The sequence below is a fragment of the Dermacentor andersoni genome, chromosome 2 (assembly GCF_023375885.2).
Source record: "Dermacentor andersoni chromosome 2, qqDerAnde1_hic_scaffold, whole genome shotgun sequence".
Classification (NCBI taxonomy): Eukaryota; Metazoa; Arthropoda; class Arachnida; order Ixodida; family Ixodidae; genus Dermacentor; species Dermacentor andersoni.
This window is the reverse complement of record NC_092815.1, coordinates 205,923,489-205,941,332: the sequence shown is the minus strand read 5'-3', so window position 1 is coordinate 205,941,332 and position 17,844 is coordinate 205,923,489. Positions and strand designations below refer to the sequence as shown.

At 43.3% G+C, this 17,844-nt stretch overlaps 1 protein-coding gene and 1 non-coding gene across 2 annotated transcripts; one reads left to right on the top strand and one right to left on the bottom strand.

Annotated features, from left to right (window-relative positions):
• The first annotated feature begins 202 nt into the window (after positions 1-202).
• On the top strand, positions 203-17,261 carry LOC126540204 (SRA stem-loop-interacting RNA-binding protein, mitochondrial-like). Its single transcript, XM_050186995.3, has 4 exons — positions 203-384; positions 8,240-8,298; positions 11,676-11,783; positions 17,162-17,261. Exons 1-4 carry the CDS (start codon positions 324-326, stop codon positions 17,189-17,191), a joined length of 258 nt encoding a protein of 85 aa, XP_050042952.1. The 5' UTR covers positions 203-323; the 3' UTR covers positions 17,192-17,261.
• On the bottom strand, positions 8,503-8,575 carry TRNAT-CGU (transfer RNA threonine (anticodon CGU)). Its single transcript has one exon. It is a non-coding gene; the product is annotated as a tRNA-Thr (tRNA).
• Positions 17,262-17,844: the final 583 nt, after the last annotated feature.

Genomic DNA, 17,844 nt, shown 5'->3' with positions numbered 1-17,844 from the left:
AGAAACAGTCAGGGGAAGAATAAAACATGCACAATGCTTCCTAACTTCGGAAATGTTTTGCTAACACACATCTTTATTTTTGTTTCTGTTTTACAGCACCGTGTTCGACCGTTTTACATCAGTTACAATGCTACAATTCCACCCATGATTCCACCACTACCCTCCGCTACGCGCCGCTACGGGCGTTATCCACCCGTGCACCCGTGCCACTACGTTTGTTTCCTTGGCCAATGCCTCCTTTACTTGGCGGTGTGAGCGAAAAATTTTTTTGTGGGTTACGGTTTTGAAGTTGGGACCGGGGATCAGTGAGTGTTTGCCGGACCATGGCTTCGCGAAGCGCTCTGCGAGTGTTCGTAGCCAATTTACCGTGGACAGTCGGCAAAAGTAAGTAGTCTGGGCATTCGGTAAAATCCCTGTACTGATCACCGGCTTATGACGCGGCACTACGAGCTTTCTCTGCAAGCACGTGCTGTTCTGCAGCAACCGACATGTCTCTAGGCTTTCTTCTAAAGAGCTTTGCTACAATTAGTAGGTAGTCCGCACGAATTTGCAGCATCGGTTTCATCACCTCGAAATCTGGAAGGCACCTATGCTATTCTACAGGCACGACACACAACTGACCTCGTCCTTTAACGATTAGTTTCCACTTTTGTGCTTGTCTCGGTAGTGGCGATTGTTATATATGGCTTTATCACTTTTACTGTATGCCCTAGTTGAATGCATTTTTCACGCTCTGACCCATGTTTTCACTCATCTGCATGTATCAAATCTTGACCCGCCGTGGCTGTTTATTGGCTATGGTGTTGGGCTGCCGAGCACGAGGCCGTCGAATCGAATCCCTGCCACGGCGGCTGCATTTCGATGGGCACGAAATGCGAAAACACCAGTGCATTTAGATTTAGACACACGTTAAAGGACCCACGTGGTACAAATTTCCGGACTCCTCCACTACGGCGTGCCTCATAAACATACCGTGGTTTTGGCCCGTAAAACCCCATAATAAATGTATCATATCTCTATTTCTGCAGTTAGGTCTCTTTTCAGTGTTCCTCTCTTCTCTCTCTCTCTCTTTCTGTTTTTACCCGCACGTGCATCACATTTTCTATGCATGCATCGTGATCAGAAAGTGAAAGGCGAGGGTGACTATACGTTTTTGTTGGTGCAAAGAGCTGGCTTAAACCTGCTCGTGCAAGTGCAGAACAGCGTTGCCAGATTGTAAAGTTGGCACAACACCAGAAACGCGCTAAAATTTCCACAGATTTCACCTGAAACTAAAATTGCCTTAAAATGACCAAGAATTAACACTCGTCAAGCGCTCATTTTATTATTGATATAAAATCGTGATGAGGAGCCTTTATTCATCACTTGGAGCATCGCAGATGCCTGAACGAAACCTGCGCAGCATATTGTCTGTGATAGTGAACTTCACACAACACCCCTCTTTGGAGGCCAACGTTGTGCGAATTCGTTCAATGGAATCCAAAGTTTTCAGCGACACCTTGTTCATCTTCACACACGTCACCTGACTGAAGACATGCTCCACCACTGCATTCGACACTGGGCATGAAAGATATGCCAGTGCATACAATGCAAGTTCCTGGTAGGGCTTTTCCCCCATGGCATTTTTAAACTTCAAAATTCCAGCCCAGAATGTTGCAGAATCCTCAGGAAGTTTCCCATCGAAGACGGCCTCCTCACTCCAGAGATGCATAACAATTCTTCTGTATTGCATTTCAATAATGTCCAGGTTCTTTTCAATCAGATGTTGAAGGGGAAGTTGCAAAACAGAAAGTCATGCAGTTTGAGACAAGACTTGTGAAGGGTGAAGTCCACTCATGCCTTGAAAAATGGCTTGATTGGAGGGAAGACGCTTTTCCACTTCCTTCAGCAAGTCACTGAGAAAATCTTGGCAGCGTTGCTTCACCCCTTGCACAGCAGCTTGCAATGAAGGAGTTCACTGACAAACTGAGATCCAAAGTCTGTCATTCCCAAAGAAAGTCTGTACCCTTGCTTGTTAAAAATTCTTGACTTCAGCGTTCAGTGAAGCAGATCAAGCTCTTTGTACATCTTGTCTGGATCAATGTTCACTGACTGGATAACGGCATTGACCTTTTCAGATTCTTGGACGATGGGAGATAAAAATATGACGTAAATGTAGTTCGCATCATCATGGAGCATGTCATGGATCAATCGAGCTTTGTACCTTACTTCTTAAGTACCTTCTTGCATGGCTAACGTAATGTAAGCCTTCAGCTCATTTCAGTGTTCGATAAATCTCTTGATGACACGCCCCTGAACAAGCCATCGTGTGCCAGATAGCTTCAAAAATGGCATGTGGCAAGACTTCTTGTCACTTTGTGCTTCCACTTCTCGTTCTTTCATGCTTTCAAAAAGTTCCCTGTAAGCATGGTGTCGGAGTGTACTGTTTGAAAACCATGCTGGGATTTCAGTTAGGACGTAGCCTAGACTAGAAGGCAAGGTTGCAAAAGCCTTTTGCACGCAGAGGCCCAACGAATGGCATACAGACTTCTTCAGAATGCAATTAGGCGACTCTTCTTTGATCCGTGACGAGACACTGTTGTGTTCACCAACCATTACAGCAGCTCCACCACAGGCAATGCCGACACAATCCCAAAGGCACATCCCATACTCATAAAGGCAATCCCTGACAATCTGGAAAAGTGCCTCAACAGTAGCATGAATCACTAGATAAAGCCCCAGGAATGCAGTCACAACTTCGCCGGATTTTTCGCTAGAATACCAGGTGCAGATTGCGAGCAACTTTTCCACCGTGACATCCATGGTCTCATCCAGCATCAGAGAGAACGTCTGGCCTTTGATGCCAGCCATAACTTCGTCTCAAAGAGAGGGGGACAAGCCAGAGTTGATTAAAGCAGTGCACTTGGTACAGTGAAGACGTAGGTGTTCAGGAGAGCTTCCTTTGCCATTTTTTTTTATCACTTCCCCTAAATGGTCAATCGCCAAGGTAGGGCAGTGGCAGCAGGTAGTAAGAGCTAACTCCAACTCAGCACGTTTCAGTTCGTCCGATAGGTTCGGCTTCTTTGGGAAATTCAGTGTCTGAGAAACTGATGCAGACTTAACAGTTCCTTTGTGCTGAGCTCCCTGTGCATGTTTGGTTGGTGTGCCGTTGTGTGGTCAAAGATATTTTTGACATAACTTGCAGAATGGAAGCTTGGTACCTTGTGATGTCGCACTTGTCAGCCATTGGAATTCTTTTCCCCAGGATTCGAGGTACTTCCTGTTGCATTCATAGGACTTATGGGCTCTTTTTACTGCCTTGGCACAGTCTGGATCGCCATCTCCCTTCGGAGTCGACTTGCTTTGACTGCTCATTGCGATAGCGTGAAGCAGTTGAGTCTAGAAAAAGAATCAGGGCATTTGTGGCAAACGCTACGAAAAAGCAATACAAGTAAATAATTACCGCCAAACCTACCAAATTGCAATGTGATTTGCCTGCGAAGTCCTGGGTGGATCTAAGGCCACCGATTTCACGGAGGCTAAACACCTTTATACTGCGCAACAGCTTTTTGTGGCAGCGAAACGAGCGGAGCGTCCGTGCGTGTGTTGGCTGGCCACCTGACGCATTGCCAGCAGCTCGCCGTTGCTCTTCCCGCACTTCCCACGGTAACTTCATTCCTCCGCTAGAACAGCCAGCGCCGTCTATGGAAGCTTCTTATAACTATACGTCCATTGCAAGTAAACCCTAGCGGTAGCATAAACCCTAGCTACAGTAAGCTTTAGTTCACTGTATCCTAGTGGTAGCACAGCAACAGAGGGATTTAATGAGGAATGGACAAATACAAATATAGGCCTTAGGATCGGGCGGCCACAGGCACTGCCTAGTGTTAAATGTTTGGATGAGCAGCGCCGGTGGCGGCAATTTCGGTAGAGTAGTTTTCCCCAGATATCGCCAGGTTTTGTCTGCTGTAGTAGTTTGCTGGCCTGGCCACCAGGAGCTCTACATTTTCACCAGGTTTCCGAAATCTGGTGGCGAATTTCACCAGATGGCAAATGCTGGTGCAGAATGCATCCGGAGGAAGGTTATGCGCGCAGCGTTCGAACTACTAAAAAGAACACGTGGTGACGAGGGGTTTGGGAAGGAGGCAGCACTTTACGACTGCCCATCGGCTCCTGAGATTCTCCTGTACAAACCGTTAATGCCATGACCATCAGTTGTTCCTGGACGTCCTGATCATAGAAGGTGTGTACTCACACAGTAGTATTTTAATGAATACGCAGGGCCATGTTTCCCATCAGCATAGTGGGGAAGCACCCCATATATCTCCTCACCTCATATTTCCATTTACACCTTATAAGACAAATAATCTGAGCAAAATGTTCTGTCAGCTGCTCCCCATCTGACAGTCATTTTTGGTAAGCGTCTTCTCCAGTTTCCTTATATATCCTGTTCTCCAGCTTATTTGCCTCAAGGTCCTCCTCAATCGGCAACTTTCACGGCCAGCAGCTGCACTACATGGTTTGTTCGTGAACAAGTGGCACGGTTATCAGCCTCTCTGCTGAATAGGCAGTAGTGTTTTCAGGCATGAAAAACATATGCCAGCAACTTGCTTGTCCATGTCTTTTCAAAACAGAAAAGTGTGGGAAATTTCAAGAAAACAAATATTGGTTTAGACACAAAATTGACAAAATAAAGAAAGAAAACACATAAGTTTGAAGGAGACTGAAAGAAACCTGCACATGGCTACCACATGCAGTGTGCCCATAGAAAAAGGTGTCTTAGAAGGCTCGCACTCAATGTGCCCTCCGCATTGTTCTGGTGCTTGAACAGCGCAAGATGTACATATATCCTTCCCCTAATCCCCAAGCACCAGATGTGTCGGTTGTATCCCCGTCGTTTCTTGTCAAGCTTGACCACTATCTTCCCCTTTTTCTGTATTCCTCAAAGGCAGCAAAACAAAAGAGGATTGGAGACAAACCTGATGAAAAATGAATGTTGACTCTATCCACACAGGTTTTGTTTGCTGCTGACAAATTTGTAGTCACACTGTTTCCCAGTAAAGGAAATGTAATGAAGCTACACCACAAGGAATCAAATGCTGAACTTAGGGCAAGTCGCAAAGCAATTTTTTAATTACTTTGACAAGTGCAAGCTGCACTTTGTCCTTCTCATTTTCTATTTCACACTTCTCTCAGCCAACACTGAAGTAAATGTTATCAGTCTGCGAAGTACAATGCATGTGAAAGCGCAATTAAGTGCATCTCCAATGATTTTTCACTCTTTAATAAGGCACATGCATGACATTATTTGTGCGTTGGCAAAACTTCCACCAGTGCTATTGTGCTAGTGAAGTAACAGGCCACACCTGCAGCATTTACAATTTTGTGAATTTCGATGTTTAAACTCCCAGTATTTCATGCCCGAGTTTTTTCTTTTTTTTTCAGTTATGACAACTTTTTTTTTTTATTTCCTTGTGTCCACTTCAGCACCGTAAAAACTTATTTTTTGTTTTGCCACTCTTCATAAAACTTCCAGTCTCACCGCACAGACGAAGACTTAACTTTTATCATAAAGAACATTATTACATCTACAAAAGGTGAAACACTGAGAAATGATGTTGGCACAGGTTTTGTCTCTCAGCAGTGACTATGCCCTGAAGGAAACACCTAACTAGGCCAACATCATCTTATTCCAATGTATCATCTTGATGCACAGAACTGCCAAAACATTTCTTTTCCTTCACCAACTCACCGCATGAGTGACTTGCATAGGTGAACAACTTATTCATAAACAGGGCCACTGCCACATAAAAGCATTAAAAGGACACTAAAGATCAAAATTATATGGGCTGTATTAGTAAACTATGCTTCTACAACACCAAAAAAAAGCCACTTTTACCATGAAAAGGTTCTTAGTACCCACCACGGTAACCCATTGACTATGTTGTTGGAATGCTGAGGTCGTAGGTTTACTCCCAGTTGTGATGGGCACATTGCAAGGTGAGCAGAATGCAAAAACGCTTGTTTATTGTGCATTGGGTGCACATTAAGAAGCCCCATGTGCTGAAAACTCCCAAGTATGATGTGCCGCATAATCGTGTTGTTGTTCTGGCATGTCAAACTGCACAATTTAGTTAAGAGTGCTTGGTAAGCCTCAAAAGATGCACAAATGCAAGACATGCGGTGATGCTGCCTTGATGTTCCCACAGTGGCTCAGGGTCTGCTGAGGCATTGTTAATTTTTAAGCGAATATCTTTCTTTGGCTGGCTCTTTTGGCCATTTTCATAGTCTGTCGGTGGTCGGACTCTGCAGGGAAAATGTTTGTTAATTTTCTTTCTTGCTCGCTCTCCCTCTTGCAGGCTCTTTTGTACACTTGTTTGTTGGTTCAGGCGGTTTGCTTATGTCAGCGGTTTCTGCACAATTTTTTAAATCTTTAAGATGGGCTGCATTGTGTTCCAAGAGAGCCGAAAAGTGAACTTTATAGTTTCAAGAACATTTACTGACCCACAAGTGCCCAAATACAAGAAGATACTTTGAAATCTGTCACGTCACACTGACATGCGAGCACTGGGGTACTGGCGTTAATTTTGGGAGATGAAAGTTTGGCCTTCATTTTCTCATCTAATAATAGAACTTCCTGTGAAATGAACAAACATTTAGCTTTGAAGGAATACATTATTAGTCTAAGCTGATGCAGCATTAAAGGGATACTGTAGTATCCGTTTAATACAGTGGGCTAGGTATTACAGAAAGTGTCTACCACTCTTTTGCATTCTTCAGGTGCTAGCAAATTCAGTTTTAAACAAGCTACTTTTTTTTTTTTCATTATACGAAGTGACATACAAAATGTGGTCTGCTAATCAGTATCATACAGGATGCCCGAAAAGTAACTGCAGCGAGAACATAAACAAGGATATGACAAAAATTGGGAACGTCATCGCAATTTCATGCGTGATATAGTAGTGCAAGGCCTGTATACAGTTTGTCTGATTATGTCTTTGGGGTGCACTCAAAGGACGGCTGTACGAGGACAATCCTCACACACTGCAGGAGCTACAGGCAGCCACTGCCCAGCGCATTGTAGACATTAAGCAACCTCCGCCGAGTGGTTTAACAATTCGCAGTATCGTGCGCACACCAGCTGATGGAGGGGCATTTTCAGCATCTCCTGTATTTATTGCACTGGTGCAAGTAAAACATCAAATTTCAGGACCACCATATGTGCCGCACAGCTACTCTTCGAACAGCCACTATGTCTTAGCTGAATCGGTGATTTATAAACGTAAGCAAATTACTGCACACCACAATATCATTGTACACTAGTTAACGCAAATTATGAAAAAAGAAAAATTCACACAAATATTCTGCAACAGGGTTCCAAGCAGTGTCACAGTGAACAAGGCAATAATAATTTGCGTAGACCAATGCCTGTATAGACTGAATTGTTCATGCATCAGTGATCTGTGCTCAAGACGGACTCCCGAGTCTGATTTGGAACGAGTCTTATTCAGATAAGGGCGTACATGGTCCAGGGTCACAGGACACAATCATGAGAGAGTATGGAGCAAGTACATGGATAGAAAGACGAGACAGGGAATGTCAATGGTAGCTCTGTTTTATGTGTTTTGTCGACACGTTTCTGCTGTGAAGGCAGCGTGACCAAAACGCCATGGTTCTTGGAAAGGCGCACCTGCACGAAACACCTTTCCAGAAACAGTTTGCACCCTCTGGGGCACATCTTTGTCCCACAATTATGTAATCGCTACCTGTCTTGCCTGCGTTTTCTCCTTTAAAAAGAGCTCTGCACCCGCTACTTTCCTCTCAGGAATGCTATAACACTGATAACGCATGTGGCCTTTGTGACCTGGAAGGCATGCAGCATTAAAGAACAGAAAGGAGCGTGCACTCAAAGGTTGTAAGCTTTAATGGCTAGGGTGCAGTGGATGCATACACAGTGCCAGCTGACTGTCGTTACATAGCATGCAGCTTGCATTGTGAAACTCAATAGTCCTTGCTTCTAGCAGCAGAATACTGTGAAGTGACCGCATTTAGTATGTATACTAATTCACAGAGATTAGTTCTGATTATTTTTTGATGTACTACAGACTGTTCTCATGATGTAGTGCTACTTGAAACATTAACAGAAATGCCTGTGCCCCAAGCTTTGATGAGCATTTCGCTTCTGCTGCACAGGCTTCTGGCATAACGTTTGTCCCTGGCTTCTGTTCTCTCCTGATGCCCATCTTTCTCGCATTCGCAGAGGAGCTACGTGAACATTTCTCGCAGTTTGGCTATGTGGCCTCGTCAAACGTCATTTTTGTAAGTATAACCACCTTCGCTAGCTATTGCACTGCGATATGCCAAATACCAGGCGTGCCTTGATTACGTATTAGTTAATTTAGGGTATTGTAAGAAGCCAGCAAACACTGACACCAAGGACAACATAGGGGAAATTACTTGTGCTTAATAAATGAAATAAAGAAACGATAAATTAATGGAAATGAAAGTGGATGAAAAACAACTTGCCGCAGGTGGGGAATGATCCCACAACCTTTGCATTACGCGTGCGATGCTCTACCAATTGAGCTACTGCGGCGCCGTTTCCCCATCCACTTTCTTGGGTATTTATGTTTCCTAGTAGAACCCTGGGAGTGTTAGCCAGTGCCACCACTCACAAATCTTGGCGGCGAATGCACATCTGCCAACTCCCTTTCTTCTCAATTTAGGGTACTCATTTATGTTGAAATCTTCTTGCGGAGATAGCCTCAGATGTTAGTGTAGTGGTTGGTGTACATAATAGTAAAATTGTGAACAGTGGTGTGCATGGTTTATGCATAACTTAGCAAAAGGCAGAGGGTGCAGCATTGTTCAACCAACTCTGATGTGTCACATGCGGTGTTCGTCACGCATCCGAGTTAGCTGTACATCTTCGCATCCTTTGCTTTACGTTAGGCTGCGCAAAAACCATGCACTCTGCTGCTCGCATTTCAGTGAACTTGTATATATACAATACTAGTGTTCCTAGTGATGCATTAATTGTCGTACATGTAGGTTCTGCTTCCTTTTGTCTTTTTCAGTGGTCAGTAGCATTGTAGGGCCACCATGCCATTTTTTTCTGCAGATTCATAGTTTTGGTCGCTCGCCGCAGTTAAGTTTGCCAACAATCCACAATTTAGTGGGACAGTCCCGACTCGGCCCAGTCTAGACTGGGCTTTATACAAACTTTTGCTTTTCTTCTACTGTATAATCAATAAACCAGATTTTTTTCTTGTAGCATGCCTTACCAGTGAGGCTGCACATTCTCCTAGTTTGTCTTCTGTTGCATTGTCATGAGCTAAAGGTGGTTTCGTTTTTCTCATGTTTCTCACTCTATTGCGAGTCCTAACCATTCACATGGTTATTAGATCTGCAAATGTGTTTTCATTCATTTAATCATCCTTATTTGCCCGCATCCCATACCCCTGTATGCCCTGGGGCATTATACCTCGCATTAAAAAAAAATCCATATTGGCAGCCATTTTAGCCAGGCAATTACTACACCATTTGTTGTAAATCGCAACATGGTAGGAGCAAAAAAAAATTGAACTTTGTACCCTGTACCAACTGGCACTAACGGTATGTCACTGCCCAGCCTTTCCCCCCCCATCTCCCCATCAGCTAGTTGACTGGAGTTGGAGAAATGATGGCAAAACTCTCCTTTAAAAAAAAATTGCATCAGAACCTTAATGTGAATACTTCAGTGTGATGTTATGCATTTCAAAGAATTTTCAGCCCTTTGGACTCTTATGGTGCAGAAATCCCTATACTTTCTAGGTTGAGCCTTTGATTTCCTTAAAATTTAATGTTTTTTTATACCAGTAAACAATAAATTAGACACACACAGACACCGATGAAATCTATGACATGATAGCACGCGGGCACGATGACTTCAAGGTGGCATTGTTGCTGTTATATTGTGTTTGTGTCTTTTTGTGCTTACTGAGCTTCCTCTAGTGGCGAGGCCTGCTAGTTATTGTAGACGCATAATTTACTAACACAGCCTAACCCATTAACCACCAGTTACTTGCTGGTCTTTCTCCCGTTTTCTTTCCTGTGCAACTACCATGCAAACATTACACATATTGTGCCATATTATTTGCATAAAGTAATTCTTAATCCTTCAAACAACAAAAATTCAGTGGCTGTGGCATTGTTTTTAATGACATTACCTAAACCAAATGTGTTGTATGAAAATTATGACCATATGATCATGTTGGAATGTAATGCATACCTGCCTACCTGAGAAGTTTACAATTCATAAAGCCCTGCCGGGGAGAGGGGGGGGGGGGGGGGGCAGATAGCATGGTTTCCTTTTTTAAGCTTGCCCTGAGCACAAGTTTTTTCGGGGATACATACATACCTCAGTAATGAGGATTTAATGTTGGGCATAGTACATCGAGCACCAGCAAACGTTCAACAGCAAATACTGACAACAAATTGTATTTAGTTCACAGTGACATTTCAGGAACTTGTTTATATAAACTTTCATGCAGCAAGTACTCTTCCACCCTTTCTCCATCAGAAGATTTGCTGCAACGGAAGGTACGGGGATTGACGAGCGAAATATTTTTGCAAATAAAATTACTTTTTCATTAAACTTGACACAACTTTTGTAATATCATCAAATTACCTCAAATTCATAAACATTACGAAAGATTTGGGAGAGTTGGTAGGTATGCGTAATTATTAGACTTAATTTTTGTGTTCAGCATCCCTTTAGCACAGCGCATCTTTATGTTCTGTGAGCCAGGAACCTGGCTTTTTCTAACGTCGTATTTGTCCCCTGCAGCATTTTTTTAGAATTAGAATAGAGGTCACGTTATCAGTGAGGCTTGCCCTATTGCAGACTCACAGCATGGCCATAGTTTAACCACCCCTTGTTCCTAGCTCTATAGCTGCAGTACGAAGCACTGTGCCTGATAGTGGCCCAGAGTCAAGTTCAACTTGAAGTTTATTTTGCTAAAAAAGGACCATTTGCGAGAACCTGTATGCCGGCTGCCCTGCAAGGCTTTTTTCCAACCAAGAACTCTTGTCCACAGGTTGCATTTCTCCCTGCAAGTGCGGTCCTCCCCGAATGAGGAAGTGCGAGCACGAAGGCTTTCCAACAGCCTTTTAGAGGATTACTCAGAAAATTTGATGTGATCACAGTTCCCTCTCACCCAGCCACAAAGAGGGAATGTACTGTTGCCAGTCAGTAGCCGTTAACTAACGCTGAACCCTCTCAGAGCATAGGGTGTTGGCATTAGTGCAAAGGCAAAGCCCTTAAATGGTGACAATGCTTTATTTTACTAGTCTGTGGGTGGTAGTATACTGGTTGGAAAATACGTTTGTCATGCCTGTGCAGAATATTTTTGCGAATGTTCCATTAAACAGCTTTGGCTATATGTCACTTACGGTTTGCTGTGCTTACATTTCACATGCTGAGGCACTGCAGAGAAGTGCACTGATTTTGCATTTTTCATGGGCGCATCTTCGAGCGACGCGAGTAGCATGCAGTCAACTTGACTGCAAAAAGGCAAAGAAGCGAAGTGAATGCTCCGCTCGGTCAGCAGCGTAGTGAAGCGGAGGCAGCCTTCCACTGTTGACTTGAGCGGCCGTGTTCTCTAGGTGCAGTTGACCATAGACACTCACCTAGAACTCTCTACCATCTCCCACAGGACAAGAAGACGGGCATGTCCAAGGGCTTTGGCTTCATTACATTTGGCAATCGTGACGGCTTTATCGGCGCCACCAAGCAGCAGCAGCATGTTCTTGAAGGTTCCACGGTGAGGTTTTCTTTTTGGGCACACGGGAGAGGCATTCTGTTGCTTTCTGTCTGCGTCCCGAATGTTTGTGCATTTATGGAACTAGTTGGAACTTGTGGACCAGCTGGTATGAGAGTTCTAGGCTTAGGCTTTCTCTGCAGAGTGAAAGAATGGTGGACTGTTTGGCATTTTCTCTAGTTGCATGACATTGGCCGGCAGGTGTTCAGTAAGTTTCAAAATAAATTATGATGAACTAGACCAGAGATATTGCAGTGTTAAATCTATTTTGCATTAACCTCCTGAGCTGTAATTAATGACTGCTAGTTGGCAATGGTGTAAATCAAAGAACAGCTTTAAGCTTCGTGCCACGATTGAATTAATGATGGACGGACCGGTGCAAGCAAATATTTATGAGCATACAGTTGCCTATAGGGCTGTCGTATACACTTATAAATGTGTAAGCAGTTTTGTTTACACATGGTGCAGTTTTAGGAGGAAAACCTATGGACCGGTCATCCAGTGAAAGTACATAATCACTGAAGGAATGTGCTGGAATGCAGAAGTAGTCATGACCAATAGCCATGTTATGGTCAACACGAGCTGCTACAAAGTTTGGGCCCACCTGCGTCAGTCAAAGACCTGCCCGCGCTGGGTGCACAGAATGTTGCCGCCTCAGATCGACCAAGGACGAGTGGAGTGTCTACACTGAATTGATAGCCATGATGATGAGGGCAGCTTTTACAAGCAGCCTAGTAGCTGGGGATAAAACCTGGCTTTTCTTTCACTGAGACCCCAAGGGCAAACAAAAACGAGCATGGCCTGGAAAAATCCAAGAGAGCCTCTGCAGAAATGGTCATGCCGACAACTTTGGAGGCATGAAGATTATGTTCCGATCGATCACCTACCACACTAAACTGCCACGATATAGGTGCTTATTATGCCCACATGTTGAGTCTCTTCTGTGAAATCATTACCGAAAAGCTCTAACAAAACATGGAGCAACAAAGTTTTGCTCCTGTGTGACGTTGGCCCGGCCCACACCTCTAATGTTGCTCAATCCGCTATACGATGTGAGGGTTCGAGGTTGGAAATCACTTGGCATTTTTCCAGACATTGCAAACTAAGTGACGTCATCTGGCTTGTACACTTCAAGAAGCCGCAATCAAGACTGAATTCACAATAATAGTGAACTCAAGGAGGCCATTGATTGTTATTTCTATGAGTGAAAAAAAAATGTTTTTTTGTCCCTTTTCTTTCAGGGTTGAAATCAAAGAGCTTTGAAAGCAATGTCATAAACGCTTTTGTTTTTGGTAGTTTAGGTTGAAAAATAAAAACATGTCCTTGTTCATGCAGCTGTCATTTCTATGTCGGGCTTAGAACTCGGTGATTATGGGACATAAACGAAGTAAACCACAATGCATACTATCGGCCGCTAGATCGAGTGGAGTTGCCGATGGTGTGTAGCATCATCTGCTAGCTGCTTCTTGCTTACACGTGTGCATACATTGCAGATATCCTGTAATGTCTGTTTGTTGTGTGGTTGTAGCACAGGCATAAATGGTGGTATGCAATTATTTTTTCACAATGTAGAGACTCATCTGGCGTTGCATTGTAGTCTTTGCGCTGCAATAAAATCAGTGACTGCACACATCGGGCGGGCGATGTGCGATTGTCGAGCCCCTTCATTTATCATAATCATCCAAACTTTATTGCTGCATTGTGACTAAAGCACTTTACAGGAACACTTGGCGTTGTTTTTAACAAATAGAGTGGTCACTGCGTTACCTGACGCACGCAGCACTTTAGCGATTCCCTGTGGTGATTTGTTGATCATTCCACACTATTCGTGATGAGCGAGTTGGCGTGAGGTCACTCGGCAGTAGGAAAGAAAATCTCTAGCGCTCATATTGCCGCAGGATACAATTGATCTTAAGTGTACAATTATGCGACTATTGTGGTTACATGAACATCCTTAGCTGTTCCTGAGGTGGCCTTCTATTATGGGGATATCCCACTATGCAGAAATCATTTTGCATCGTAAGTGAATTTTCGTGCTTTATTACTTTCATCATCTGCTACAAAAGGAAAGTATTACTAGAGTATCATGTGTAACATTGCAGTCGTTAGACATAGGACGTCGTAAAACTAAGTTGCTGGCGACTTATATAATGCGCTCTTTAGCATGGTGTTGTTAGCTTTAAGGAAGGTAGTGGCCATATTATTTTCACAAATAAAAAAAAAAACAATGTATTAAGGTTGACTCTTAAATTAGTTGAAAATTATCTGCGTTATTCTCATACAAGTAATCATGTAAAAACATCATTGTGCTAAACTGCTACATTCTTACTGTTAAAAAAAAAAAAGTAATTTGTGTGAAGCAGCATGGCAATCCCGCCACTGTTTAGTCAGTCATACTTCTGTACCTTATTTAACTTGTCTTGTATTTGACAGAGAATAAAAAAATAGGTAAAATGTAGTTATGTGTGTGGACAAGCGGTGAAGTAGTCATAGTAACTAGCTGATTTAACTTCATTGTACAATAATACAGGCATTTTACATAACCTGTTCAAGGATAGCAGAAAGTTCAGTTTCACAACAGCAACACCAGCAAAATACGGCAAACGCAAGCCCAACACTGGCAAAAAGTGCCATGGATGTACAAGAACGGGAACTGCGTTTTGTGCACCTTTCACGTACGGCAGAAACGCTCAGTGCATTTTGCACAAAAATGTGGCAACGGAGAGCAATGTATATCATCAGTTCACTGCAGACAGTGCATTTCTTTGCCAAAAAATCTTCTCTAATCACTTGCAGCGAAGCGCCGCTGCATACGTTTCATTGCGCACCGCCAACCACCCATCCACACTAACGCGGTGACGGTGCTGCCATCTTTAGGCCAATCTAGCTGCCAGTACTGGAATTCGTAATGCAGGTTAGAGCAACTGCTTCCTGCTGCCTTGAATTTTGACCAGCCTCCTTTCCATTCTACAGTTGTGTGCCAGCTTGATCAATCTGTCACCCTGACAAGCACTTTTAACAGCTATTGTTGTAAGATTAGTGGAGAGTTTTAGGCGAAAGGATGCAAGCAGTTTGTGTATGCGAGAACCAAAAAAAAAACCTCCGGCTTGGTTCTTGCCGGGATCCAAGCAGTGCAAGTATGCTAGCCGAACACAAGCCATTTGCCATCCACTGATATAAAACTGTCTAGTTTTTTTTTAAAATTTCATAGGTGTCATTGCACAAATTTATGAAGCTGCTACCATGCCAGTCCTTGTTACTCTCCATGTTTTCGCCAAGCAGACAGTAGGGCAGAATAATTTGTTGTTTGGCTAGTTCTTCAGTGAAAGACGTTGGATAGCATTAAAGGTTTAAGAAGTAATGCATGCAACAGGGGTACTCACCCAGGCAGCCCAGTATACACTCCAGTTTGGGTACAACTAAGCATTGGCTTATTTGAACTTGAAGTTTAAAGCTTCCTTTAATTCCATGTTATATAAGTAAGCCAGATTTATTTCCCGCCATGGTCAGCTTCACAGACATTTACTCTATAGATACTTTTCCTGAAGCCTACAGTTGGTGTAATTGGTACAGTATGGTTAATGAACACTAACACAACCTTATTTTGCATTGTAGACTATAACATGATTTCGCCTATTTTCTAAATATGAAAGGCATAGAAAAGCTTGTTTTTTATTGCATCTGTGCTTCCTGCTTAGACTATAAATTTTAGGGATGCATGGTTGACATTGGTCAACCATGCAAATTTTGATCTGCGGAAAGGTGTGAGGAACAGCTTTAAATTATTTTACTTGATACGCCTTCTCCAACAAAAGCAGGCAGTTTGCACTGGTCACGGGCAAATTATAATCCATGAAATTTTGAATTCTTCTGGATAAACCGCACGGCCAACCACAGGGGAAAGTTTGGTATGCTTTTCTTGACAGCTTTTGTCTGCTGTTTCCGTGATGCACCACCAAGCCAGTGAACTTTACGTGCATGCGTCACTACCGCTGTTTGGTTAAAAGTGCACACCTAAACTGCTACGAATGTAGGCGTACTGCCATTGGCCATCAAATACTTGACCGTGAAAGAGGACTGGTGCTGATTCACTTTGTCCCATGCTACAGCAAAATAAATAAATGAAATAAAAGCTAGGCTGCATTATTTTAGCATGGAAAGAAAAGTGTTGAAAATCACCTCTCTGCTCGTATATCACAGAATATCCACCTTGTGTTAGGCGTCATCATTGCAAAAGCCCGAGGTTGCTGTCCCAAACAGTTTTTCAGGGTCCACAGAGTGGCTACATTTCAGGGTATCTTGAGCCAAAAAGCTCTAGATATCCCAAACGATTGGGGTCCATTTTAGTGTTGCTCATTAGTGATTAAAAATTTGTAAGTTGCACTAGGCCCTGGTGCAAATGCACTTTGTTACGATTCTGACCAGTGCGTAATGATTGGTGAAAACCTGAGGAGCTTGGGAGCTAAGTGTGCCTAAAGCAGTGAGTTGGCGCCTTCCGCTGCCAGATGAAGCGATTGCCACGGCTTTTGGGAATGCAGAGCTACTGTCTATATAAATATTAAAAATTGAGACTGCCGTCAGGAAATATTGTGCAGCTCTAACCAGGCCCACCCAAAACTGTTTGTTATGTGGCCTGGAAGGAAGCGCTGCTGTACCAGAAAAATTTGCCCTTGGGTTGGGCCACTTGGCAATGTGGAAACTCAGCTGTGAACTAGTAAGCAATGCCAGTCACCCACGTCAAGCAGTGGAAGCAGCAACATGGAAGAGCGACACTTTCCTCAAAATTACGACACCATTAAATTATGTTGAAAAAGATGTGAAATTACGTTGTTAATCTCTTAAGCCGGGCCCAAACATTGGTAGCCGTAGTAAACACAGTGGCAGGGAAGTCACAAACAAAATTAGGTGCTGATGGTATTTCAGAATAATTCTGCTAATCATAAGGATGTCCGGGTTCATTTTACACAATGATTTAATTGAATGTTACTTGCTTGTATGGCTCATTCATCAAGACCCATATTCACTAAAAGAAAACGAACTTGAGAAGTCTCCTAAATTTTTTACATGACGCCTGAATGAGAAGGGAAATTAAGAAGTCCAGTATTTGTTAGTATGATGAGTGTATGATGGTGTTAGTATGACAACAGTCAATTTCAGCAAATACAAATTGCATTTCCAGTGAGTGTCAAAATTTTCTACATGACAATGTTATTGTTATCATCAATGCACTTATGTAATGTGTTTCCTTGCATCATTAACCCAGTTTGATTGTAGCGTTTGCACCATCTGCAGCTATTGTTCTTTTTATGTTGCTTGTTTTTGAATTATGCTTCTTTCCGCTTGACAACATTTAAAAAATGCTTTTTCTTTTGTACTTACAGTTATCAGTTCGTCCTGCAACAAGCCCCTAGGTGTCGCATCAGAGAAGCTTCCATGTAGATACGTTAACTGAAATAAACTCATTCTGATTGTCTCTCATCACATCTTGGACGTGCTGCCACCACTGTGCAGTAAGGTGTTTAAACTTGTGCTGGCCTAAAGTGCCCCTAAAGCATTTCGAGCTCTAAGTTTTGCTGTATAGTGGCATCTGCGTGCCAGTCTAAAACAATGAACATAAAACTACACAAAGTTTTCAAAGTGGTGCTATAGTAGCTAAGTTACAGACGTTTTGATGAATGGTAACTACAGCTTCCTGCTCTTCTTCGCTACCCTCCCCACGGGCCCTCTCTCCTCACCAACTCTTGTATGGTGCAGTGAAAGCTGGAGGTCATGTCAACCAATCAGAAGAGAGCACCAGAAAAAGGGCTCCTCTGCCGTCTGCCTCAGGTCACCCTCTGCATAATGCCAGGAGAATGGAAGCTTCACAAAAGAATCGGTGGCACACAATGGGTGAGGACCTTCTTTAAAGGGCCCCTCGCCAGGTCTGGCCATTTTGAGGCGACAAGCGCCGTGCATACAATGCGCGCTAGCGATCGTGTCTGCTAAGTATTACATCACTACGTGCCACGGAGAGAGCCGAAATTTCAGACCGAACGCTGTTTGCCCTTCCCCTCAAAGGCGTGGC

What these genes read in the sequence shown, in the direction of transcription:
- LOC126540204 (XM_050186995.3), top strand. Translation starts at nt 324, where the DNA reads ATGGCTTCGCGAAGCGCTCTGCGAGTGTTCGTAGCCAATTTACCGTGG. An exon ending in ACCGTGGACAGTCGGCAAAA is followed by an intron (nt 385 to 8,239) that starts GTAAGTAGTCTG and finishes TCGCATTCGCAG; the next exon opens with AGGAGCTACGTGAACATTTC. An exon ending in ATGTTCTTGAAGGTTCCACG is followed by an intron (nt 11,784 to 17,161) that starts GTGAGGTTTTCT and finishes TTGTACTTACAG; the next exon opens with TTATCAGTTCGTCCTGCAAC.